The sequence below is a fragment of the Natrix helvetica genome (genome assembly GCF_964273705.1).
Source record: "Natrix helvetica genome assembly, chromosome: 2".
Classification (NCBI taxonomy): Eukaryota; Metazoa; Chordata; class Lepidosauria; order Squamata; family Natricidae; genus Natrix; species Natrix helvetica.
In genome coordinates this window covers 265380493-265406479 of record NC_138552.1, presented here as the reverse complement: position 1 = coordinate 265406479, position 25987 = coordinate 265380493, and the positions used below count along the sequence as shown (strand labels likewise).

General features: G+C 41.1%; 1 protein-coding gene across 5 annotated transcripts; it reads left to right on the top strand.

Moving 5' to 3' along the window:
* The first annotated feature begins 8266 nt into the window (after window positions 1-8266).
* FDFT1 (farnesyl-diphosphate farnesyltransferase 1) lies at window positions 8267-23379 on the top strand. Of its 5 annotated transcripts, none has more exons than XM_081943411.1 (9): window positions 8267-8380; window positions 8749-8866; window positions 11715-11812; window positions 13452-13635; window positions 15202-15330; window positions 16001-16192; window positions 17807-17983; window positions 19988-20140; window positions 22822-23379. In XM_081943411.1, the coding sequence occupies exons 2-9, from the start codon at window positions 8765-8767 to the stop codon at window positions 23041-23043; spliced, it is 1257 nt and encodes a 418-aa protein (XP_081799537.1). In that variant the 5' UTR covers window positions 8267-8380; window positions 8749-8764; the 3' UTR covers window positions 23044-23379. The 5 variants fall into 5 exon arrangements, with proteins under 5 accessions (XP_081799537.1, XP_081799535.1, XP_081799538.1 ...); XM_081943409.1 differs by having other exon boundaries at window positions 8346-8454; XM_081943412.1 differs by lacking the exon at window positions 8267-8380 and adding an exon at window positions 8436-8454 and having other exon boundaries at window positions 8759-8866.
* Window positions 23380-25987: the final 2608 nt, after the last annotated feature.

The window sequence follows — 25987 nt, the reverse complement described above, 5'->3', positions numbered from 1 at the left end:
TGTCCTTTGTGCATGTGCAGAACAATTTACAGTATTGCGCATGCGCAGTCACTAAATTTCAAAATGGCGCCCAAGCGGCAGTGAGGGAACTGGTTCGGGGTGTGGCCGGTTCTGCAACCCAGGCCTGAATTCCACTACTGGTTCAGCCGAACCGGTAGCAACCCATCTCTGATTGTGGGTCATCAAGGTGAACAGTAGTGCACTCCAGACACAGCCCTGCGGGGAACCTGTACTCAAGGAAATGGTGTTGGAAACCAACTTAAGAAGACTTAACATGAAGCATGAGTCAAAGAAGTATTTGAAGTATCTGTGGCATATCTATGTCCCCATCACATAATAGGCTCCCCAATTCTGAAATTATAATAACTAAAATCTCAGGAAATCTCACCAGATTTTTATTCTCTTACCTGAAACTATGAAATTTTAAATCACAAAACCAAAACCCAGTAATATTTGGCAATTTTCAAAAAGTAAAACAAACTTACATTGTTTTGCTTTTATATTTGCATCTGCGATTAGTGTGCAGGAAGGCTGTTGGTCTCTGGAAGAAAGATTGAATCAAAATAGTAATTTAGAAATTAGACCGCATGCTTAGAAGTTTGCTGAAGAAAGTAATGGGATGGAAAACCAGGAGTTTTTTTGTAAAATGATTACAGATTTCTAGGAGAGGCTAAAAAAAACCCCTATTTCTTCATTTTAATTGTGTATTTCTTATCCCATTGTCTCTACCATCTTTCTATTCATGCCACTACGCATATTTTTGTACAGGTTGCTCTGTTCTGCTTTTCACCATGGCTTGACTGACAGTTTCAACAAATGACAAAACTGACCCTATTATGGGATTGGAAGCTAAACAGTATTAGCTCTAGTTAACATCTGAATGGGAAACAGAGAATCACAGGGAACCAAACTAGATACTGATGTTAGAAAAAAATCCAGGGAGAAAATAATGGCAACCACTTTCTTATTGATGGCAAGAAGAACACTATATGATGTGTCCACAAAGTCACCAGGAGTCACTTATCAGAATCTTTAAACAAATGTTACACGAGGCCTGGCAATAGACAAATGCAGAAATTGGGAAGAACCCTATCTCATTTCAGTATTTCAGTTGTAAGGAAAATGCTACGGTTGCATACTTCTGGTCTCTTCATTTATTGCAGCACAGTAGGCAGACATTTCACCTGTTTTATTTTTGGCTAGAAAGTGAACAGGGCTTCTGGGAATGATGAAATGGGCTGAATTTGGGCAAAGGTAAAAAAAAAGTGAAGAAAGTCTACAAAGGAATGTAGAAACTGTTGCTATATTCAACATAGAGGTCAAATGGTTAGAAAAGGGGGAATTTGTGACTGAGGCTATAAGGATGTAACCAAGTCTTTAAAGATGTTGTCTGGAGGAACAAACTGACATTAGGTGATTCAAGCATATTTTTAGGAAAAATATTTCTCTTTTCTATGAAATCAAGATTCCCTTTCTAGTGGGCATTTAGGGAAAGGCTTTTCAATGACTACAAGAGAGGTTATAATCTGCCTAATGTGTTTATGCCAAACACAAGAACTTGACAAACTGGAGTTTTTCATGAAGTTTGTTTTTCTTGACAATTTTATTTATTTATTTTCTAAATGTTCAGTGGTAAGAATTGGGTTTATGAAGGAAATTCTAATCTTTGAAATGGGAGAGGGGACAACATAACCAGCTTCCAGAGGTAGAGATAAAATGAAGGTTGTCTGCAATTGGATTCACAAATTTCATTAAACTGTGCTTGCTTAACTAGTTTGCTGTATAAACCACGATTGTTTAGGTTCATACAATATTATCCACAAGCAAACAAACATTATAATTTGAAGGGTGAATCCAACCTGTTTTATCATAATCAGCAACCTCATACCTGTACTATAAGATGATGTTGTAGAGCACTATCTCTTTTTGCATCCTTACAAAAGTGCTGCTCTCACAAGCCTGGTGTGCTCTGAACTGAGGAAGGCTTTAGTAGAGAGGCAATCAATTGTGGGCTCTAATGGGGAACTTCCATCTTCAACCATAGAATGTCACTGAAACCAATTAATGGAAATCAGCAAAGGAAATTGTCCTCCCACCCCCCTCTAAGCCGCTTTCATAACCTACTTATGAAATCCAAAGTGAAATATCTTGGTGCTACTGGAAATCTAATCCTTGTAAATATGAGATAAAGAATGTAGCCTAACAGGTCCAGTTATCCATTGCTCTACTAGCTTGTGGCCAAAATACAAGTTGATAAATCAATGTTATTGAAAATTGTCTAATAAATGACATAAATTGACATATATTCTGCTGGATATCAGATAGTTTAGGAAATGGTATCAAATTCAAAGTATATCCAATGTCATTTCAGTATAAAATCCAAAGTAAAATTTTTTTACTCTCATTCAAAATCTGTTGAATGGTTTTGAACGTATTTATTTATTACTGTTCTATAGCCACCATCTTAACCCAACTGATTCTGAGAAAACCTGATTTCACATATCAAAATCCTTTGAATGAGGATTTGTGAAATCAGGTTTTCATAGTCATTAAGATGATGGCTATTGAAATGTAATAAATTCATAAATTTAAAAAAAACTATTTTTGCTGCAATAGTCACTTTTTCTCACAACACATATATAAATAGAATAGAATATTGGATGTTTTCTAGTCCAAACCCCTGCTTAGGCAGGAAACCCTACACCACTTCAGACAAATGGTTGTCCAATCTTTTCTTAAAAACTTCTAGTGTTGGAGCATCCGTAAATTCCAGAGGAAAATCGTTCCACTGATTAATTGTTATCACTGTCAGGAAATTTCTCCTTAGTTCCGGGTGCTTCTCTCCTTGATTAGTTTCCACCCATTGCTTCTTGATCTACCCTCAGGTGCTTTGGAGAATAGCTTGACTCCCTCTTCTTTGTGGCAGCCTCTGAGATATTGGAACACTGCTATCATGTCCTTCTTTTCATCAAACTAGACATACCCAGTTCCTGCAACAGTTCTTCATATGTTTTAGCCTCCAGTCCCCTAATCATCTTTGTTGCTCTTCTCTGCTCTCTTTCTAGAGTCTCAACATCTTTTTTACATTGTGACGACCAAAACTGCAGTATTCCAAGTGTGGCCTTACCAAGGCATTATAAAGTGGTATTAACACTTAACGTGATCTTGATTCTCTGTGGTTACTTTGGCTTTCATCCTTCTGTGGTTCTAAAGGGACAGATACTAAAAGAAGTAAGAAAAGAAGTGTAATAAAGTCTATCAGCTTTAGTATTGACACAGATTATATCACTGAAATTTGTTAAAAATATCAAAATGTGGGTAAAGAACCACCAAAGTTTCTTTGAAACAACTGTCATCAAAGACATTCTAACTTCATGTAGTAAGAACTAGTAACTTTAAAAGTTGTATCATTACTACATCTTGCACCTCCCCCAGAGCAAGGAATGTCTTTAAAAGTACACAAAATTAATTTAAAATAGTTGTGTATGTAGAAAGTTATCACCCAGCCCTCTCCCAGAAAAATGATATCCTAGAAAATATTGAAAAGGCAGAATATATATTTCCCTGGATGTGAAAAGGGAGAAACATGTTTTAAAGACAGAGTAGCTCCCTGCAGCTTCCTGCCCCCCCCTTTTGTCAATGAGCCATTAAAGCCTGAGCTAGTGTACTTTACATAATAAAGGTAGTATTAGCTTTTCACACAACTCACCATCTGGCATTTGAGAACTCAACCAAACTTGGGATTCAAAACATAGCCTAGAGCAGTGGTTCCCAAACTTTTTCAGTCCACCACCCCCTTGGTGCTACAAACTGATCCTCAGTGCCCCACACCCAGTGGTGGAATTCAAATTTTTTTACGACTGGTTCTGTGGGCGTGGCTTGATGGGTGTGGCTGGGGGAGTCATGTGACTGGGTGATTTGCATGAAGGAATAAAGATAGTAACAGTAAAATTCAAAACTGTAACAATTAATTGCACATTTATTCAAAATCCAATTTAAAAACCTTTGTAGTTAGTTAATTCAACAAAATTGTTGAACATGATCCAGTGATACCAGGTTTTCAAAGTCTGATAGTCATTTATCAAGAACCTTAGTAACTAGTAAGTTAGTAAACTTAGCAAAATTTAGTAACTACTTCACTGTTCAGTAAATTGTTAATGTGATGGATGGGCTTGATGAAGTGATACCAGTTTCCCAATGTCTGGTTTTAAGTCACTTAGCAGGAGTCTTAAATCACCACATTCAGTAATCTGGGGTCATTTTCTTTGCTTGGAGACCACACTGAAGCCATGTTCCACCAAATATGATGTTGGAAATGCAACAAGGAGCTTCTTAACCACTGTCCATAGTGCAGGATAGCGATCAGAAATTTCTTTCTGTAACTAAAACTCTTGGTACAATTTCTTGAACTTTGGCTTCAGCTCAATGTCACCAACATTTGCTTGAATTATTTGATGAGATTATTGCATGGTACCTAGGGATTCCCAATATGGAAAGTGAGAATGGGAACATTTTAACAGATCTATATGTTCTTGGGTTATAATTTTCACTAAAGAACCATGGGGATGAAAAGGGAAATATAGGCAATGGAGTCCAATCCCCCTCCTCAACAGTTTGGAAGAATAACTCTAGCAAAATGCAGCCTTTTACCTCTTTGGGGAATCATTTTTTATTATTATTATTATTATTATTATTATTATTAATAATAATAATAATAATAATAATAATTTTCCCAATACAACTCATGCAAAGGGTCATCCACAACTACATTACATTTTCCACACTCATATTTGTGATTCCTTATAACTTCTTTAAACTAAACATTTTTAGTACAAATCAACGCATTGACATATATATCACTAATGCAGTTTCCTATCTCTTCCATTGACATAATTAACACCTTATGTATTGAATACAAGTATATCAAGTATAGGTTAAACATGAATTGAAAAATATCTAATTCAAATGTATAAGCTGTGAATTTATTATATAATCACAGGCAAACATTGCACTTATGCCTAAGTCATCTACCCACGCACATTATAAGACAGATAAAACTATCTTAGCTGGCTGTTGCAAATATTACTCTGCTAATTCAACAAGAAATGCTACTGCATGAATTCTTAATGCCGAACACAACTAAAAGTGATTTTAGCAATTTTCTTTCCAAGTTAATTCAAAATGTATATCCAAATGTTCCTCTTATTTTTTCCCCAAGCACTAGGGAGGATTATATTCAAAACCAGACACTTTTGCTGTGTGTGTGTGTGAGTGTGTGTGTGTTTGATTGCTTCTGGTCTCCAGAGTCAGAAGGGCTGGTTGGGACCCCCAGAGGTCATCTAGTCCCACCCCAGACAGCGTCTCCCCGCCCCACATTCCCCAGCCCCACCTCCTCTGGGAAGGTTCCGGTGGGGGGGGGAATGCAGAGCCCCTGCAGAGAGCCCCTGCTGCTCTCCCTCACCCTTCACTCTTACTCCCTCCCTCTCTTCGCAGGCCAAGCGGCCGCAGCGTTACTGGGACGGTGATCATGGATGTGCTGTCGCCCCGGGGAGTGGAGGTCTGGCCGCCAGCAAAGGGCTTCCGCCGTGGCACCCCATGCAGGCAAATTAGTGAGCGAGCGAAGGAGGATCAGGCAGGGCACCGAGGCCCCTTCGCCTCCCACTTTGTCTTGAGGTCGCTGCAACTTCCGGGCGCGGACGGACGGAGGTGGCCAAAGCGGCCCGGGCGGGCGAGCGGGCGAGCAATGGAGGATCAGGCAGCTCTCTCGCTCGCTCGCCCACCCCCCCGGGCTTCCCCACCACTCTGGCTACCTCCGTCCGTCCGCGCCCGCAGCTGCAGCGACCTCATCAAGACAAAGTGGGAGCGAAGGGAGGCGAAATGGCCTCCCTTTGATCACTCCCTTTCCCCTCCTGTCCGCACTATGCTAGCCCTGCTCTCACTGATTGGCTGGCTCACCAATCGTCCCGCCCACCTCGAAGAGCCCTATATATAGAAAGCCAAGCAGAAAAAAAGTTAACTGGGTTTAGAAAAAAAGTTAATAGGGCTCTTAGAGGCAGGCGGGGTGATTGGTGAGCCAGCCTATCAGTGAGTGGGCAGGGCTAGCATAGTGCAGGTGGGCGGGGGAAGCGAGCGATCGAGCAGCTTCTGGATGGGCGGGGGTGAGTGAGCAAACTTGTTCTGAATAGCTCGCTAGAGGAGGCCACCTCCAGCACTCCTTTGCCGCCCCCCTTGCCCCTTACCGCCCCTCTGCCGCCCCCCTGGCCTCTTAGCACCCCCCTAAGCCATCTCACCGCCCCTTAGGTGGCGGTAGCGCCCACTTTGGGAACCACTGGCCTAGAGAGTTGCCCCTGCATGGCCCCATGGGAGTCTGACAATCAATCAGAATACATTTCTTACACAGGAACAAGAAACAGAGAGGTGGGGCTGAACAGCCCAGCAAGCTTCTTCCTCAGTCCTTCTCTTCTTCTTCACCCAACATTGGGGCATGTGATCCCCTTTTCTGTTCAGGACTCAAGCCATGTGGTCCTGTCCACCATTAAACCATCTTTCCAAGCAGTCTCCAGTGTCTTTTTCCCCACTTAGAGCTGAACCCAGAAGGACATTTCTTCCAACATGTAAAAATCATAGCATATTCTCTTCCCACAAATTTCTTACAAATCCAAATATCAAAACAGTTAATGGATTAGCATTTGCTCAAAAGCACACAAATCATAGCTCATGAAAAATCATGAAAGTCTGTTCAGTGTTTTGTTTCTCAAATATATTTGCTACAGCTCAAATTCTCTACATTTATAAATGCTCACACAATGAAATCAAGAACCTATAAGCAATTGTAACCATGGCAAAAAAAAACAGCTTCTAAGCAATGTTTGTAAAATAAATAGACAGTAAATAGCCAAGTGATAAAGTGTATTAAATTTCAACTACTTTTTTAAAAAAAGTGGATCAATGGCTGAGGCTGCTCCTATGTGAGGGTAAGTCCATCATTCTGATCATCGGAAGAATGTCAAAACAAAGCCATCTGCCAAAATCTGGATTCCTTCAGTTTTCATTAACACTATCATCCTCAAACACCAAACTTGTTTGAAAATTATAGGCCAACTGATTGGGAGGAAACCAGGTTGGGGGCCTCAAGTAGCAAATTTACAAAGAAGGTTATGGATAGGTAGATGGGTTTATTTTATACTAAATCATAATTTTGCATGTTTATAAATAATTAATGATAACTGATAATTGAATAATAAGCTGTGACTAAAACAAATGGTTTAGCGAGATTTCTGTCATTGAATTCAATAGAGTTCACTCCCTGGAATTTTTTTTCATTATTCATCCAATAGCTAATTCCAGAAACAAAAGCCTGATAGTATTTTAACTTTTTCATCTACTTACATTGGACTGGCATTATCTTTAGACACAGGGATTATTTGAAGATGGATCAGCAAGCCAGTTTTTGCATTTCCTTAGCATACTTACAATGTTCTAATGATTAGAATCTAATCTATTCCTTAAGTTTTCCTTTCACCAAGGTGTCATCAGAACATTTTTGGTCATTGCCATTTTCCCCAGTAATTTTTTAATTGTAATTTCCACTCTTCTGGTCTAATGTTTCTCATTATATATTCCACTTGTAAGTTAAATAAATGAAGGGGCGGCAATCAATCTTTCATCATAGAGAAAATCTAGACAGTTGCTAGGAGTCCAAAGTGACCTGATGGCATATATTCAATCTTAGCCTAATGTTGAACCACTTAGTTGCTCCGATTCCATTCTGCCACTTCTTTCTGCCCATTATACAAATTCTTCAGCAGACAGATGAGGTGGCTCGATGCTTCCACATTTTGAGGTCTTTCCACAAGAAAATGTTACAGGGAAAAATAAACCCTTTGCGGCATGACCTTATTTGTTTGATTTTCCATTTGATGTTTGCAATATGAACTCTGGGGTCCTGCCTCTACTGAAGACCCCTTGTATATCTGGAAATTCTTGTTCCACGTACTATGTAAATCCGGACTGCAAAACCTTGAGATTTAAGTTACCATCTTGAGTAATAATTGCTATTACTACAGCAGTAGCCAAACCGGATTTGTAGGACGATGACTCTCTCTTCCTTGCGCAAAGAAAAACATCCGTCCGGCTCCTTTAAGAAACCCGGCGACTTCGAAATCAATCCTGACATTTTAGGGCGTCTATGGCCGAGCACTGACCAACCAAGAGATAGCGAGGGATCGTTACACCAGCCCGAAATGATGTAATTGGCTGCCGTCTTCCTGGTGCGAGAACCTCGCGGCTACTGAGCTTCCTATCAACCTACCGAGTCGGCGGCTCTGCCTGCTGATTGGTTGCTGCTAGGGGACTAATGCGAGCAGAGAAGCAACATACCGTAACCGGTGTGGATCGGACGATGCCTTTGGGTTGAAGCGACCCCACGGCCGGAGAAGTGGAATAGAGTTGCAGGTGGCGTGTAGAGGAGGGAGGGGGAGGGAATTGCCTCGCTTCTGGAAACCTCTAGCGGGGTAGGGGTGGGGGAGAAAAATAAGAGCAGCCAAATGAAGAGAGAGAGGGGGGGGAAATAAGGGGGGACCGTGACTTCGGAAATTAGAAGTAGGGGCGACGGGCAGGAATTATTGGAAAAGCAAAAGACAGGTGGCACAGTTAGGAAAAAAAAGGGGGGAGGCAGGAGAAGGAGAGAAGGAATCTGTTCTTGCAAGTCTTTCTTCAACAGCAACATTACTATCCCTGCCTTGCCAGGTCAACGCAGAAGTCAATGGAGCTGCTAAAGAGATGGCTGGGTTACCCAGAGGAGATCTACAATCTGGTGAAGTTTAAAATGGGTGGATACAAGACAGTGATGCCCAAAATGGACCAAGTGAGTGGGGCTTCTTACTACATATTTTATCCCTTTGAATGAACCCTTTGGTTTTCTTCCTTTGGTTTTTTTTTCTAATTTTGTTTTCTGATGAGGCACAAAAACAAGAGTTTTTCTTTTTTTAATGGTTAAGGCAGCTGGAGAATCTCTCTCTCTCTCTTATATATACATATGCATGCACACGTACACACACACACACACACACACACATTCTTTCTCCATAAACATTAGATAATACTGGGGGGGAAATGAGATAATGAAAATGCTTTCAAATGTAGTATGAATACTCTGACTTGAATGTTATTTTAGGTGTGCTTAGAGGATACATTCTATCATGATTTCTCTAATAGAATCACTGAAATGAACATATAAACATATCATTACCTGCAATAAGGTATACACAATGTCATCTGTTTATATTTTTATAAATAAGAAAATAAAATGTGTGAACATTTTGCCATAAAATATTGATAGCATTCATTATTTATTGTTGATATGACTAGCTTTTAGTATTCTTGAATTGTTCTTATCAAAAGTTCATTTGCTTGTCAGTATCTTTCAAAACATATTTTATGGGAAACAAATACTAGACAACTTTGTTTATCCTTGGTGTGTGGGTGTATCTGCTTCCATAATAATTACATGACATTTGAAGCTTGGTTTCCAATGTAATTTTTATTTTTGCTTAAAAAAGTAGCTAAAGAGAAGCAAGAATAAATCATAGAAGAAAATGGGATCTAATTCTTCTTGTTCAATTCATCCATGCCTCTTATGCCATTTATCATTTTTAGTAATGAAACGTCTGCAAGAAAACAGCCTCAGAGACCACCAAAGACACCTTAGTTCAATCCTGAGCTACAAATATTCTCTTCTGTCATTATTGTAGGAATAAAACCTACAATATGGTTTTATGTTTGTTTTCAGATTCAGCAATTATACTGCTGGTAAAAAAAATGGCCAAGGAAGTAGGAAGGTAACTAGCATCTTCACTTCAAAGCCATGTTCACACAGTGTACTTATTACTACTTTTTTTGAGTTACCAGTACTTAATGTACCATTTGCTGATCACAGCAAAGCTACTGAAGGTCAAGGTTAACTATGCTTCGAAATACATTTGCTTTGCTTTGTTAAGCATGTTACGGCAACGCATTGAGTCAGCACTACTTGGATAAGGGGACCCAGTGGGTGCTTGGATGCTAGCATAAAATCATAGAATGCATGCATTAGGAGCAATGGGCCTTTTAGTACAACCTGTTCAGTATAGGGATCTATCCCATTAGGTGACTATCCACACCCAATTTGAAAATTTCCATCAAGGGAGAGGAGAGACTGCTTCAGGTAGACCATTCCATGATTCAATTGTTAGGTGTTCTGAAAATTCCTTCCAAAGTCAGTGGCAGCATCCTTTAATTTCAAGACATTGCATTTTATTCTGTTGTCAGTTTCAACAGAAAACACTCATCGGCTTGCACATGGCAGCGTTTTAAACTATTGCCTACATGCCCTAGTTTTCGTCTTTGGCAAACAATTCTTCCAAGGACTATAGTTCTGTCAAAGTCATTTACCATTTTGGATGGCATGGTTCACAAACACTGCTAAGATAGGTTTGTTTCAATTCATGGCTGGAATTACCCTACCCTAAATGTAATCCGTTCTAATCTTGATTACAGGAAAAATGATTTCACCAATAGTGAAATAGTAAATGTGTGTAACACCTACCCGATCCTGTTGTCAGCTCCTCTAACCCCCATACCTTTTACCTTAAGCCGTCTACCATGGACATTACATATTTCTTAAGAGGTCCCTAAGGGAGTGCATAAGCGCAACAGTGCCTACCGTCCCTGTCCTACTGTCCCCATTTATAGGTACTTCGTTAATGTGTTTATGGCTATGTTTTGCTTATTTTTATCCATTTATTTGTGTCATTTTCCCCTGTGTTTTTCCTACTTGTTTCCTTGTACTTGTTGACAAATTAAAATAAATAAATAAGGGCCATCATGACTACCTTCACACCCTTCACCGAATATTGTGAACAAAGCATATTAATGGTTTAGCATGAGGTGGAATTCCAGCATTCCTAAGTGGTTTGCAAAACATTTTTTATTTTATTTATTTTGTCAAGCATGTATAAGATAACAGATATAAGTATAAACATGATTTGTGATTTTTTTTTAAAAAAAAAACCTTGCTAGTTGGATTCTTTCAATAAAAAAGCATTGCGGTATTAAATTAGCCTATTATGTGACGCGCACTCGGCAGAAGGTAAGGTTTGTTTCCCCGGCGCGGAGGCTCTTTGAATTTAGCGGGATTTTGATTTGCCCCGAAAGAAGGGTTGGATAAAAGCGCGCTTCGAGCCTCCCCTCCTGATGTGCTGATAACCGCTTTCGCTCCTGCGGCCTGGAAGGCGGCCCTGCTCCCTGCAGATCCTTCGCGGCGCTTCCCCCTTCGCTTTGCCTGGTGGGCGGGCCCTGTGCCCTAGAAGAAGAAAACAACATTCCGAATCTGAAAGGGGGTGTGCGCGCGCCGTGGGCGTGTCTCGCTTCGGGGCACCCCGGAACCACTTCGATGCTCCGCAACCCCCAGGCTCGAGGGGCGTAGAGGGGGGGGGCGGCCCGCTAGCCCCTTGTATGCCTTTTCCATGGCCAGCTGCAGCTCCAAAGCCGCCACGTCTCTTTTCAAGCGCACCTTGGCCTTTTCTCCACCGCGTGCAGGTGGCGGCGGGTCGAGCGCCTGCCTGACTGGCGGTGGCCGGTTGCGAACCTGCGGCGGCACCCCTCGTCTCCCGCAGCACTCGCGGCCTCGCTTTCTGGTCTCTCAGGCTGCCCCTCCGCCTCTGCTCCTTTTCCAGGACTCGCTCAGCGACAGCCTCCAGGTGTGTTACAAGTACCTGAACCAAACCAGCCGGAGCTTCGCCGCCGTCATCCAAGCTCTGGACGGGGAGTTGCGGTGAGTCTGTGTGTGTGCGTGTGATTCATATTTTCTTGCTGGGAAAAGGGAATAACGGGATGACTTTAGGAAGTTTTGGGCAGCATTCACCAACATAATACTGAGGATCTTCTTCATCACTTATAATTCCCGGCGGAGGAGGAAAAGGAAACCAGTTGCAGGTTTGAAAACGACCTGAAAAGTTTTAACTGATTGGGAAGGGCTGCTGATTACTCTTTTTACAAGACCAGACTGTTGTGATTTGTACCAGCTTTGTTTTTGCTGACTGGGGTTGGCTTAGCTTCAAGGGGACACAGTAGGGCTCTTGCTTAGGATAGAAGTCAAAAGCTTAATTAGAATTAGAATAACAAGAGTTGGAAGGGACCTTGAAGGTCTTCTAGTCCAACCCCCTGCTTAGGCAGGAAACCCTACAGTCTTGTAACCTCCTCCACCTACGTATTTAATTATTTAACTGTTTTATGTATGTATTTTATAACACATTTTAGTGACTGTACACCGCCCCGAGTCCCTTTCGGGAGAGGGGGCGGTCTATAAATATGAATAATAATAATACACTACTTCAGACAAATCTCTTCTTTAAAACTTCCAGTGTTGGAGCATTCACAACTTCTGGAGGGAAGTTTTTCCACTGATTAATTGTTCTGTCAGGAAATGTCTACTTAGTTCTATGTTGCTTCTCTCCTTGATTAGTTTCCACCCATTGCTTGTTCTACCCTCAGGTGCCTTGGAGAATAGCTTGACTCCCTCTTCTTTGTGGCAACCCCTGAGATATTGGAACACTGCTATCATGTCTCCCCTAGTCCTTCTTTTCATTAAACTAGACATACCCAGTTCCTGCAACTGTTCTTCATATGTTTTGGCCTCCAGTCCCCTAACCATCTTTGTTGCTCTTCTCTGCACTCTTTCTAGAGTGCCCACATCTTTTTTACATTGTGGCGACCAGAACTGGATGCAGTATTCCAAGTGTGGCCTTATCTTAGGCATTATAAAGTGGTATTAACACTTCATGTGATCTTGATTCTATCCCTCTGTTTATGCAGCCTAGAACTGTGTTGGCTTTTTTGGCAGCTGCTCACACGTTTATAAGTTATATGCATCCACTGAAGTTAGCTCTGACTGCAGTTATTATCCATTGACTTTAAGCTTTCCCACTACCATAGGCTGTGAAATAAATTAGTTTATTATCTCTTAATCCTATACATAAGAAGAAAAGCCTTTTAGAACTTTGGGACATCCCCTGATTTCCTAGCTGAAGTCAAGAGTTAATTGGGTCACAGGCAAATCCTAGCAGGTTGTTTCCTTTGTTTTCTTTGGTACCTACTACTTTGACCTGGAAGAACATATGCTTCATATTAATCCTTTGTGGGTGCCTGGAAAAATAAGATTCAGCTATCACAAACTGTTGTTGCTTCAGGTTAAATGCTCAATGCGTGCCTTTAAACAGAATGCAGTTGTTTTGAATTGCATCAGACCTAAGTGTGAACTGATACTGTTCATTCCATACAAGTATGTTCTGCTTTTTTCTGATAACGAGTGAGATGTGGGAGTCTTATACTGATTAAAGTTGAACAGGACAAATTATTTTTCTCTTTCCTCTGGCATCTAAGTCACAAACAATCCTTTTCCTTTTTTTCTGTAGCCATGCAGTGTGCATCTTCTATTTGGTTCTCCGAGCTCTGGATACTGTAGAAGATGACATGACTATCAGTCTTGAAGCTAAGGTCCCCATGTTACACAATTTTCACTCCTACTTATATCAACCAGATTGGAAATTTATGGACAGCAAAGAGAAGGACAGACAAGTGCTGGAAGACTTTCCAACTGTGAGTGGTGCCTCTCATGCATTTATGCAGTTAAAGTATCCCCGCGCTAAGGCTCTTTCCCCCCTGACTTTAGTAAAATCAGATATATTAGCATCTGTTTAGAAATGTGAAAGTTCCCTGTCTTAGAACTTTAGAGGTGTCGTTTCATGAAAATTGAAATCAGTTGCCTTTATATGTACATCTGCGTTACATGGTAGTCTATTAGATGTGTGAGGAACTGGTGCAGACCCTTCACATACATAATTGAGTATCTAGATTCAATACGTTTTCCCTTTGAGTTCACATGCATTGAGGATATATTTTCATATTAATGTGGATCAGAGTTGATAATTTGTAGTAAGTGGCCTCCCAGATAGTTTTTTTGGTAGCTATCAGGATTGCTTATGATTCTGCTGAGAAATGGCAAATTACAAGTGCTTCCTTTTCATTTCAAGCAAAAATTTTGTAGAAGAAAACAAAATGCATTGGAGCTTTGGAAAGGCACAATACAAATTAAACTTAAGGTTTTCCCCAAAACGTGTCTGCATCTTTCTGTGTTATTATTACTATGATGCTTGAAAAAAACCATTTTAAAAATCTGCAAAAGAATTATCCATAAGAATTTACAAGAGACAGATATTTCATCACAGGGTTTAGGTGGATATTTGTACCATTGGTGTAGTAGGGTTATTGGTTTAAAAGTAAATAGGATAAATTTATGAAGAATTGGGGTAGCACAGGTTTTAGTCTAATGCAGGGGTATTAAACTTGCATTGTCAAGTCACGTATTGCAACTCCCCCCCCCCCTTTTTGTAAACTGAGCATGGGCGTGGCCAGCAAATGGCGCATCCGGCCCTTGGGCCATGAGTTTAACACCCCTTGTCCAATGGTTATTGCCAGCCTTAGTCCCAGGTAAACGTTAAATGACAACTGCTAGGAGGTAACAGTTGAAGTACATGTTTATACTTAGGAGCTTTCTGAATATCTGTGGTCACTGGATGGGTTTTTAGCCTGATGCTTAGTAACTTATTCATGGCACACTGGCAAAAATGTGCTTTGTAATGTAATCTGTGTAAATTAAACTCTGACACTGATTTAATCTCCAAAACAAGAATTCTTTTTAAATAATTAGAGCATTTTATAGGCATGTTGCGCTCAAGAGAAAGGAAGTAGAAGAATGAAGGAATAGCTTTCAAATAGATATGTATCCTTCCTAATGAAGTTTGCAGAACTAATTCTATAAGTAAGAAAAATCATTTTGCCATTATTTCTTTGGAAGTAGTATGATCTGCTTTAAACTTGAGTGCATTGATTTTGGTGGTCCTGAATAGAAATAACTTGTCCAAGTATCTTTTTTCTAAGGATATTTCCTGTATTACTCAGAGGAAATATATATGATATTTGATTGTTGTAAATTCAAGATTAAAGTACTGCTGAACTATTTTTAACTTTATATGAATGGAACCTAAAATTAGCTAGCATTTTTGAGCTCCTTATTAATTCAAAAGGGTTTTTTTCGGGGGGGGGGGGCTAGGAAGAGACACACATTATCATTTTTTATGATCCCATTTCTTTTCTTGCTTTTAGATCTCCCTGGAGTTCCGGAATTTGGCAAAAGTCTATCAAGATGTGATTACTGACATTTGTCACAAGATGGGTCTTGGTATGGCAGAATTTTTGGAAAAGAAGGTGAATTCTAACAAAGAGTGGGACAAGGTGAGTGAGTTGGGAGGGGAGTATAAATTATCCTAGCAAACCTGCATGTTTAATCATTAAGTTTACAATACAGAGACCATCAAAGTCTTCTATTCAGTGAGACTTTAATATGTAATGCCCATGAGCATGGGAACAAAATATTTAAGGAGAAACAATACAAGTGAATAGCTTCTATAGAACAAGAGAAAAGTGGTACTCAGACAGATGTTGGGGGATGTTTCTTTAGCTCAGAAGAGATGATGCCTGCAGTTTAGGTGTCTTGGAATTGGAGTTGGTCTTCGATATGGATTTAGTTCACTCATTACCATAAGGTTGGCATAAAGAACTTTCATCACCCAAGATCTGTTGCAGACTTTGAGTGACATATCATGATCTCAACCTCTTAAAATGAACAGCCCTAAGAATTGTATTGGCAAGGTTTTGGGGTTTTAAAGGCTGAACCTTTGGCTCTTAAACTCACTCCAAAATAACCCATTTGTAACAGTGGCTATACAAATGTTCCTAGTAGTTTACATTGTAAACAAAGTTTACATTGGGTATTTTTTTCTTTCTTTCATTAGCAAAAATAATTCAAGGAAGGAAATTGTAAAGTTTGGCAGCTGCAGCTTTTATGGACTGAACTAGATTTTTAAAAACATCTTAATAAAGCTCTGAATGTTCCAATCTATAGTATTGCCACTATGTTGCTGGCCTGGTGGGGATTGGCCTCTCCCGACTCTTCTCTGCCTCAGAATTAGAAGATCCTGTTGTCGGTCACGATGTAGAACTGGCTAACTCCATGGGACTCTTTCTGCAGAAAACCAACATCATTAGGGACTACCTGGAGGACCAACTTGAGGGCAGAGAATTCTGGCCCAAGGAGGTAAAAGACAAAAGTATGATAGATGTGAGGAAGAGTTCTTAACTCAATGGTATGAATGTGTACAGCATGCAAAATCTGCTAGGTTCCATCCTGATTAATGCTGTTTAGTTGATGTAGCATATGGTTTCAACTTTTTCTGCCCAGGGATCCTATGCAGTGATAGCTTGTGGATTTGAGGCTGCATATATCTACACATAAAGTGGTCTCATTCACATCAAAGATGTTCCAATTGTCCCTAAGATTGATGGAGTAAGATTGAATGACGTCTTTTGCAATCAGATAATGCTTTCCTACTGCTAATTGCAGCATGGAAATATCCTCTGTCTCTCTTTATAACTATCATTCATGCTGTTTTGTTACTAAATTATGGCTGCTAAGAGGCTTATATACTATAGTTTTGATATGGGCATACATACTGCTATTTTGACAGTCTGATCAACAATCAGACAGTCAGAGAAACCTTTTTCAGAAGTTGCTCTATCAGCCATTTTGTGAAAACTCAATGATTGATCATAGTGGTCTCCTAATACCTCCCAGAATGGCTTCTAATCGAGATGGTCCTTGATTTATGATTATTTGTTTAGTGACTGATCGAAATTACAACAGTGCAGAATGAATAGTTTATGGCAACTACCCAAAGATATGGCCATTGTAACATCCCCAAGGTCACTTTATAAAAATTTGGGCATTTGGCAACACAACCGCCCTTAATGGCTAAAGGTGCTGTAATTTTCTCCCCCCATACACACCTATTTCTCCCCCTCCTCTGAGCCATTTCACCTGTGCCACCAGTGCAGTGGAATGGGGAGAAGGCCTGTGCGTCCAATCCCTTCATAAATTTACATGCAACAGTGGACCTTGTGGCCAGTCAAGGCCTCCTGGCCCATGGAAAATTTCTATGCAATAGCCAAATTGAGTCTCCCAGAGCCCCTGAGGTACCCCCATGCAATCACTTAATGCCCATAACAGGAAGAGCCGAGATTGCAGTGGTTGAGCGACGTGATCACTTGGGCATCTTGCTTAACAGCTGCTTTGTGATCAAGATTCCAATCTCAATTGTGATCTAGTTGAAGACTATATTTTAAAGTAGAAAAGAAAAATATTTCAAAGTAGAAAAGAAAAATATTGAGCAGTCTGGCGTACGGAAACAAGTGGGGAGAAATATGAATTGGCGTTCTTATTTTAAAGTATAAAGAAAGGACTGCTTACTGATTGTTCAGTTACTGTGCGAAGATAACAACTTGAAACAGTGTTTCTCAGTCTCAGCAACTTTGAGATGGATTTCAACTTTCAGAATTCCCCCAGCCAGCTGGGGGGTTGAAATCCCAAACTCTTGGATTAAGCATAGCATTTTGAGTTTAGTTGAGTGGAATAGCTAATTAGACATGATAAGGATGATTTTGTGTTGCTCTGATCTAAGCTTGTACTTTACATAATGGTGGGACATTGTTGGAAATCTTCATTGCTAGTTAGAGGCATCGGTGATTTGTTCAAACAGCCTTCAGGACAAGACATGTTGGCTAAGCGTAATCTCTGCAAAACTAATGTGTGAAAACCAGCAAATCTCAGCTGTCAAAAGTGACCTCAACAACCTTGATCTCTTGGTGTTTCTAGGTTTGGAGCAAATATGTAAAGAAGCTGTCAGATCTGGCTAAACCAGAGAACATTGACAAAGCCGTCCAGTGTATGAATGAGCTCATTACCAACGCCCTACATCATGTTCCTGATGTCTTGACATATTTGTCCCGTTTGAAGAATCAAAGTGTATTCAATTTCTGTGCTATTCCACAGGTACATTGAGTTGTCTTTTTACTTTTGTTTACTTAACTACATTTAAATCCTGGCAAATTGATCAAAGATTCCTGGCAGTTCACGATTAACAAAGCAACCATTGTTCAAAAACTCAGTTAAAATATTGAGAATGAATAAAATAATAATTAGGAGTAGGAGTAATAGCAAAGTTAATTACTAAATGCCTTCTGTCTTAACCATCTTTTGGATCATCAATAAAAAAAGGAACTGATCTGATTTTTAAATGAATGAGCCCCAATCAACAATGCCTCCTAGAATTCCAGATCAAGCCTAACTTGGGTGATCTAAAAAGCTTTGAACTTAATGTATTTTGGTTGAGAGATTGCTAGAAAGGTTAGGGTTGTAGGCTAGAAAATATCCTGGAAAAAGGCAGTAAATAATCAATTTTACTCGGATAAGCATACAGTAGATAATGAGCTTGTTGTTATTCATCACTAGATTAGAAGTCTAATTAGGCTATTTTAAAATGGACTTGGATAACATGAGATTCATCATGTGATGGGTACCCATTGTCATAGTAGTATGACAAATAACTTGGGTTATTCATTTGTTATATTGAGTCTAAAAAAATGAAAAAGGATGGAAAAATGCATTGTGTTTTTGTATGGCATGTGTAGTCTTTTCTGCTTTTCACTATTGCTGGGATTACCCTTATAAACCTAAGTTAACTACAAAGTAGTTGTGTTTATAAAAACTTTAAGGCCTAAATGTACTTATGGCGTAATATAACACTTGGTTCATGTAACTTGCTAAGAAAGTGGCTAGACCAGTGATGGCGAACCTATGGCACGTGTGCCACAGGTGGCACGCAGAGCCATTTGTCAGGGCACACGAGTCGCTGCCTTGTCAGCTGGCTAGCGCGCATGCGCGCGCTAGCCAACTGAGTTCACCATTTTTAAAAGCCATTTTTTCGCCCTCTCCAGGCTCCAGAGGCTTTATAGGAGTCTGGGGAGGGCGAAAAGAGCCTCCCCCGCCCCCCGGAGGCCCTCCGGAGGCTTCAGGGAAGTCTTCAGGGAAGCCTCCGGACGGTCCCTGAAGCCTCCGGAGGGCCTCCGGGGGGCGGGGGAGGCTCTTTTCGCCCTCCCCAAGTTCCTATAAAGCCTCTGGAGCCTGGGGAGGGTGAAAAAACATGTGAAAATGGGGGGGGGTGCGCCTGTTGTGCGCGCATGCGCACTGGGGGGATCGCGCATTGCATTATGGGTGCAGCACGCCCGCACACAACCCCCCTGCGCTGCCCCCACTTGTGGCACGCGAGCCAAAAAAGGTTCGCCATCACTGGGCTAGACTCTTAAAACATGCTGAAAAACACTTGGTTTTGCCTTAGGAAGTGATATTAAAACAACCTTAAACACTAAGACTTTTATTGGCTTCTGGTTTGTTACCTTGTAAGAAGGTGCATTCCGCTTGAGGCACTTGACGATGATTCCTGCCCTAAGGAATCTGTCCAGGAACATAGCATTCCTTTCTGTAGGTAGTGTTGTTGAACATTTGTGCTATTTATTATTCATTCACTGTTCTTTGGCCATGGCTGTTGTATGTATGTATAGAGCCAATTTGTTGTAATGGTTAAAACATCAGGCTACAAACCAGGAGACAGAGTTCTACTCCCACCTTAGGCATAAAGCCAACTGGATGGACCTTGGACCAGCCATTTTCCCTCAGCCCTAGGAAGGAGGCAATGGCAAATCACTTCTGAAAAACTTTGCCATGAAAATTACAGCAACTTGTCCAGGAAGTCTCCAACAATTGAACACAGCTGGACAGAAGGGAAAAAATATTTATCACATTTATATAGCTGTCCTTCTCACATATGTCTTTGTAGGCTATTTTATAAAACTCAAAGCTTTTAATCAGCATATTAATCTTCATAAATAACATTTAAAAAAAAATAGGTCAGTGTTTTTCTTTGGAGCCTGGTTGTGCACAACTACGAACACCTGCTGCTCTTGATCATAAGCCCTTTATCTCCTCTTTCCTGCCCAGGTGATGGCTATAGCCACCTTGGCAGCCTGCTACAACAACCAACAGATCTTCAAAGGTGTGGTGAAGATTCGAAAGGGACAAGCAGTCACATTGATGATGGATGCTACTAACATACAGGCTGTCAAAACCATCATGTACCAATATATGGAAGAGGTGAGATGGGAGAGCCTAGAGAGTGAGTTCCTGATGTAAATGCCTTTTAGTGGGAAAAATTTCTTGTGTTAGCATGAATTCCTGTACAGATGTATGGCAGTCACCAGCATCTGCCTTTTCACATTGAAACTCTGTAAAGTGGGAGAGGAAATTTTGCACAGCATGATGTAAAGCTTAGGAAGTTGGATTTGGTCTAAGATGATCTGGCTTTGATATCCAGGAGATGCTAAGACTGAATCTAGGGTAGGGGAAGATAACTCAACATGGTGGTAAATGGAAATTTGAACATTTGCAGTTGCTGTCATTAAGCAAATCATTTCAGATCATTAAAAAGTCATGTGGTCACCATTATTGTGACCTGCCAGCTTCCTCACTGTCTTTGCTTGTAATAAGTTGGCAAAGGTTGCAAATGGCTATTATGTGACTGCAGGAACCCTGTCATCAACATAAGTATGAGGATGACTCAGAACCACTATTTCTTTAGCCCCGTTATATGTTTGAATAGTGCAAGTAGTCATTAACAAGGACCATCTGTTGGGCTATTCTATATATTTGTTGCTACGAAATCCTTCAAAAGAAACACTAAAATGTGTAATATTTCAACATGGCATTTGGAAAAGTCATCGGGCAAAAAGGACTGAACTGGTATAATGAAGTCCTCTCTCCCATGAATCCTCTCCATTCCTTCCAGGTACGGCTTCTCACATTTTTCACTAGCTAATAAGGAGAGGAAGAGAAAAAAAGAAAGGAATGGAAAAGGGTTGCTGGTTTCTCATGGGAATTGTTTGTAAGGAGGAGAGAGGGGAGTGACTGTTTCACAAACATCTAATGGAAACATAGCAAAAGCTCTAGCTTGGCAAAAAATCTAGAGTACCACAAATTCACAGAGCCCTGTTGCACAGGCTTGTTTAACAACTGTTCTTTATCTAGTAGTGCAATTTCCTTTTCTTCTCTTTAACCAAATTACAGCTATAATAATAATAATAATAATAATAATAATAATAATAATAATAATAATAATAATAATAATAATAATAATAATAATAATAATAATAATAATAATAATAATAATAATAATAATAATTTAATTTATAGACCGCGCCCTTTCCTTAAACAGGACTCGGGGCGGTGTACAGTCATATTAAAAACAATATGGATACAAAAATATAAATATACAGATACATAGATAGACGGAGGAGGTAGGATATGCACTGTACAATAATACATTAAAATTCGAATAAAAATTAAAAATTACCCTTAAAAAACTACCCAAAATAAGATGTTTGCCAGGAGGTTGAGAGTGGGACTATAAATCAGCCAGGCCAGCTAATTGGAACAGGTGGGTCTTAAGTTTCTGTCGGAAGGAGCGGAGGTCGGTAGTAGTTCTGATATCGGGGGGGAGGTCATTCCAGAGGGTTGGGCCCATCGCCTATGCCAAGCTCATCCTTTGGAAGCACAAAATGGGGCTCTAATGATGATCTAAAAAGCCCAATTATAATATTTTACTGCAAATTTGATTGTGAGATGGCATCAGCTGGCAGAGTCAAGTAATCCATAAATGTGTTTTTAGTACCGTGTTTCCCCGAAATTACGACATGTCCACCCTCCCCCAATAATAAGCCCCCTGGACAACCCCTCCCCTTTAGCCAGGCAGAGCGCCACTCACCAACCTAGTGATATCCCGAAGGCGCAAAGCCGCAGGAGCTGGGGGAGGGGGGGAAAGGCGCTCACATTGCTTGACGCCTTTGGGATACCGCTAGGTTGGTGGGTGGCGATGTGCCTGGCTGGAGTTGGGGGGTTGTCGGGCAGCTGTTCTCACGAGCAGCCGCCCGGCAATGCCCCTTTCCAGCCGGGCACAGCGCCACTCACTGACCCAGTAATATCCCAAAGGCGCTAAGCCGCATGGCGCTCTGCCCGGTTGCGCGAGCACTTGTTCTGCCTCCAGCTTGCGTGCCTCCCTGCCTCACCACGCCCAACTCTCCCTGCTGAGCTGGGCCAGGGTGCCGGGGCCGTCGTCGCCTGCTGCCGCTACCGCGCTGCCGCCACCACCACCATGCTCTGAGCATAACCGGCTTCCAAATGCTTGGAGCATAGTGGCAGCAGCGGCGCCACAGTGGCACTATGGCCCAGCCCTGCAGGGAAAGTTGGGCATGGTGAGACAGGGAAGCATGCGAGCTGGAGGCAGAACAAGTGCTCGCGCAACCTCTCCAGCTGGGCAGAACGCTACATGGCTTAGCGCCTTTGGGATATTACTGGGTCGGTGAGTGGCGCTGTGCCCGGCTGGAAAGGGAGTTTGCCGGGCGGCTGTTCGTGAGCGTGTTAACTTCATGGCTGTTGTGTTGTGCTGCTGCGACAGCGCAACACAGCCATTCGCCCATGAGGCTGTTCCCGGCTCTTTGGGAGCTCGCTCAGAAGAGAGCAGCCGCCCTGCAACCCCAAAACAATAAACCCCCCATAATAAAGCCCAAGCCATATTTTGTAGGTAAAAAGAAAACAAGACCCTGCCGTATTTTCGGGGAAACATGGTAGAAAAGCCACATGGGATGATTCCATCAATCTGTAACTGTATTTGAGGTCTTGCTGAAATTAATATTTCGTTTAACTTATTATTTTATTTTATCTGATTGCTATTATCTTTCTTTAGCTATGGTATCTTAAATGATTTCTCTCTGTCTCACTAGATCTACCAGAAGGTCCCAAGCACAGACCCTTCCTCTGCCAAAACTCAAGAGATTGTCAACACTGTCCAATCCATGAGCTTACCCAGTGGTACCCTGGTCTCCCGGACCCATTATTCACCCCTCTATTTTTCCTGCATTATGATTTTAGCTGCCTTGAGCTGGCAGTATCTGAACACTGTCTCAAAAGCAGCAGAGGAATATGTGCACACCGGTGAGAACTGAAGGTGGAGCCCTGACATTTTGAAGGGGAATATTTTGAAATGGGACAACTTTTTGGAGTCCCAGGAATGTAAGGAACAGGACTGTGAATGTTTCACTACAAGCTGACTAAACTGGAAGCCTTCAGTTAAAAGCATCTGCTGCTGGTTTTGAAGCCTCTAACAGTTTCCCATGGAGACATTTGCTTTTTTTTCCAGCTAAACTAGCTACAGTCAATTTTGTTTGAGTCTTACCTGATATTTTCTTTTCTGCAGTTTGCTCTGCAAACTGGGTGTTTTTTAATTCTGATGTTTCAAAGTGTTTGTGAATTTTGACAGTAAAAAAAATGTGATAAAACCACTTCTCTATGTCCCGCTGTAGTTCAAGCACTACATTTTCTGTTCAAAAACACTTCCAAAGCCTGCACTATGTCTTATGTTGCACTAATTTAGGAATTTGTCCTTACATTAACTTTGGAGACAGATATTTATCTTTATTATATGGTTATTTTTTCTTTTCCATAAATGTTATTGTGCCTCTTGGAAAAGGTTTCTATATTGTAATATGTAAGGGATTTTGGGAGCCAATAGAGAGGGAAGTTGTATAAATGTGTGAACTGTGGCTCTTCTACTCCTAAAGCAGAGATCAGCACTGAGAATCGGAATACTTTTAACATCTTCTGTAGCCTGGAGAAGTTCTAGTTTGGGATAGTATGCGAAGTAAGAATGTGAGAATTTTGGAAGGTGCAGGCCAAACCATCCTCCCAGTATCTTCATATAGCAGCTTCCTTTTGCAGATTCATCCTAGGTACCTGGCCAAGCACGTGGCCTGCAATTTTGTTTCGCTTGCTCTTCCATCAGATCTGTTGTTGCCATGCAAATGGTAAAGCACTGTCCCAAAGAAGCCCAAGGAGGGTGTTTTACAAAGTATCTGTTCAAATGGTTTAGAACAGGGGTGTCAAATTCAAGGCCTGAGGGCCAGATCCGGCCTGCAGGGCCGACCTGGAAACATCGAAGGACTGTCCCACAATGCCTCTGTCAGCGAAAACTGAGCTCAGAAGGGCCAGGTGCAGCCCTCCCAAGCTCCGCTTTTGCTGGCAGAGGGTTGCAGGAGGACATCACAGCTGAAAATGGAGCTTGGGAGCTCATTTTCACTGGCAGAGCGCTTGGGTCACCACAGGTGCCTCTGACATGAGTGATGTTGAGTTGGCCACAACCACTTTGGCCATTCCCTCCCCCCTCTCCCAATCAAACAACCCTGATGTAGCCCTCAATGAAAGAGTTTGACACCTCTAGTTTAGAATGAGATTCATGAGGTGAAATCTCAAAAATGAAGAAATCAATCTAGAACAGCATGTGTTCATGGTAGTAAGAAATAGTTATGAGGCCTGAAATAGAGCTTTTTCAAGTTCTGATAATAGACTCCAAGTTGAGCTCTAGTCCTAGTGTAACTGGGACATGTGCATTTCTCTTGGTTTACTATTGATTTCTCCTAGAATGGTTGACTTCCTAATCTAAAGCCCCAGTATTTCCAAGTGGTCTCACCCAAGAGCCAACCAAGATCAACCCTAGTTAGCATTCTGAGGAACACCCATCTAATGTGGCATTAGCATGGAGGACTTGTTTTTTCTGCAACCCCTGGGTCCCAATTCTATGAAGAGGGGTCACAGAAATTTCTTGATTTACAATGCAGCTTAGAAGGCCCATTATAGTAGCCTTCAGCATTTGATACTTAAAAGCCATTTCTTAGATATAGTGAACAAACTTCAGAACAGATTCTGTAGGCCTTGTACTATGCAACTTACCATATTTTTGGAGTATAAGACGCACCCTTTTCCCCTCAAAAAAGAGGCTGAAAATCTGGATGCATCTTATACACTGAATACAGCATTTTTTGCCTCCTGAAGCCCCGCCTTCCCAAAAATGGCCATGCATAGCCTTTAGGAGGCATCCAGAGTGCGGCTGGGGGCTGGGGAGGGCAGAAATGAGCAATAAAAAGTCCATTTTTTGCTCAATTTCTCTCCCCCCCCCCAGCGCTCTATAAGCCCCCTAAATGCTATGCATGCCCTTTTTTTGACAAAAAATGAGCCCATTTTTGCAAAAAACTGACCATTTTTTGCTCGTCTTTGCCCTCCCCCCAAGAGCACTCTACAAGCCACCTAAAGGCTATGCATGCCTTTTTGGGGGGAAAAAACCCCAGGCCATTTTTGGGAGGTTTCCAGAATGCAAAATCTTTTTTTTTTTTTAATTTGCCTCTTCCAAATCTTGGTGCGTCTTATACTCCCAAAAATATGGTAACAAGAGGCTAAAAAGTAAAGACAAGACAGCTTGGATTACTGGGATTTTTGCAAATAATTCTGAAATAGATAGCTCTTGATTTACTTTTCACAAAGGCACCATTGGTTAAGTCTGTATATACTGAAAACTTAACAGTGTCTATTTCTGTCTATTTTTGTACCCTTTGAAGCACAGCAGTGAACCACAATAAAGCATATTTAAACAGTAGAGTATGGAAGGCAAAATCTTGTTCTGCTCTGTGTGGAAGGAATACATTAGGATCTTTGAGTCATGAGCTATAGTGCGTTTTGAAGAATGGTTCTAGATCCTAGGGACTTTCATGGTCAAGAAGGACCGTGATACCACATATAGATAATTGCAATTCCTCGGTGTAGGTACCTCAGTACTTCAAAGCAATTTAAGGCATGTAAATTAAACCAAAAGCTAATATACATTATTCTAGTGCCAGTCAAGAAATCAGAATTGCAGAGGAGCTAGAGATTGGGAAAGAAGGATCTGCAGGCTGTATGGAATTCAAAATTAAAACCTTGTGATGTGCATAAAGCCATTATTGCTTCAAATCATCAAACTTTCGAGGTACATAGGGAAGATACTGTAGCACAAAATCTACACTCATACTCCACCCATCCAATCTCTCTATCCTATATAGATATATATAGGCTTTATATCAA

Excerpts from the sequence above, each read along its gene's own strand:
- FDFT1 (XM_081943408.1), top strand. The coding sequence starts at position 11,505 with ATGGCCAGCTGCAGCTCCAAAGCCGCCACGTCTCTTTTCAAGCGCACC. Across the intron at positions 15,331-16,000 it reads CTAACAAAGAGTGGGACAAG|TATTGCCACTATGTTGCTGG; the intron begins GTGAGTGAGTTG and ends TCCAATCTATAG. Across the intron at positions 17,984-19,987 it reads ATTTCTGTGCTATTCCACAG|GTGATGGCTATAGCCACCTT; the intron begins GTACATTGAGTT and ends TTTCCTGCCCAG.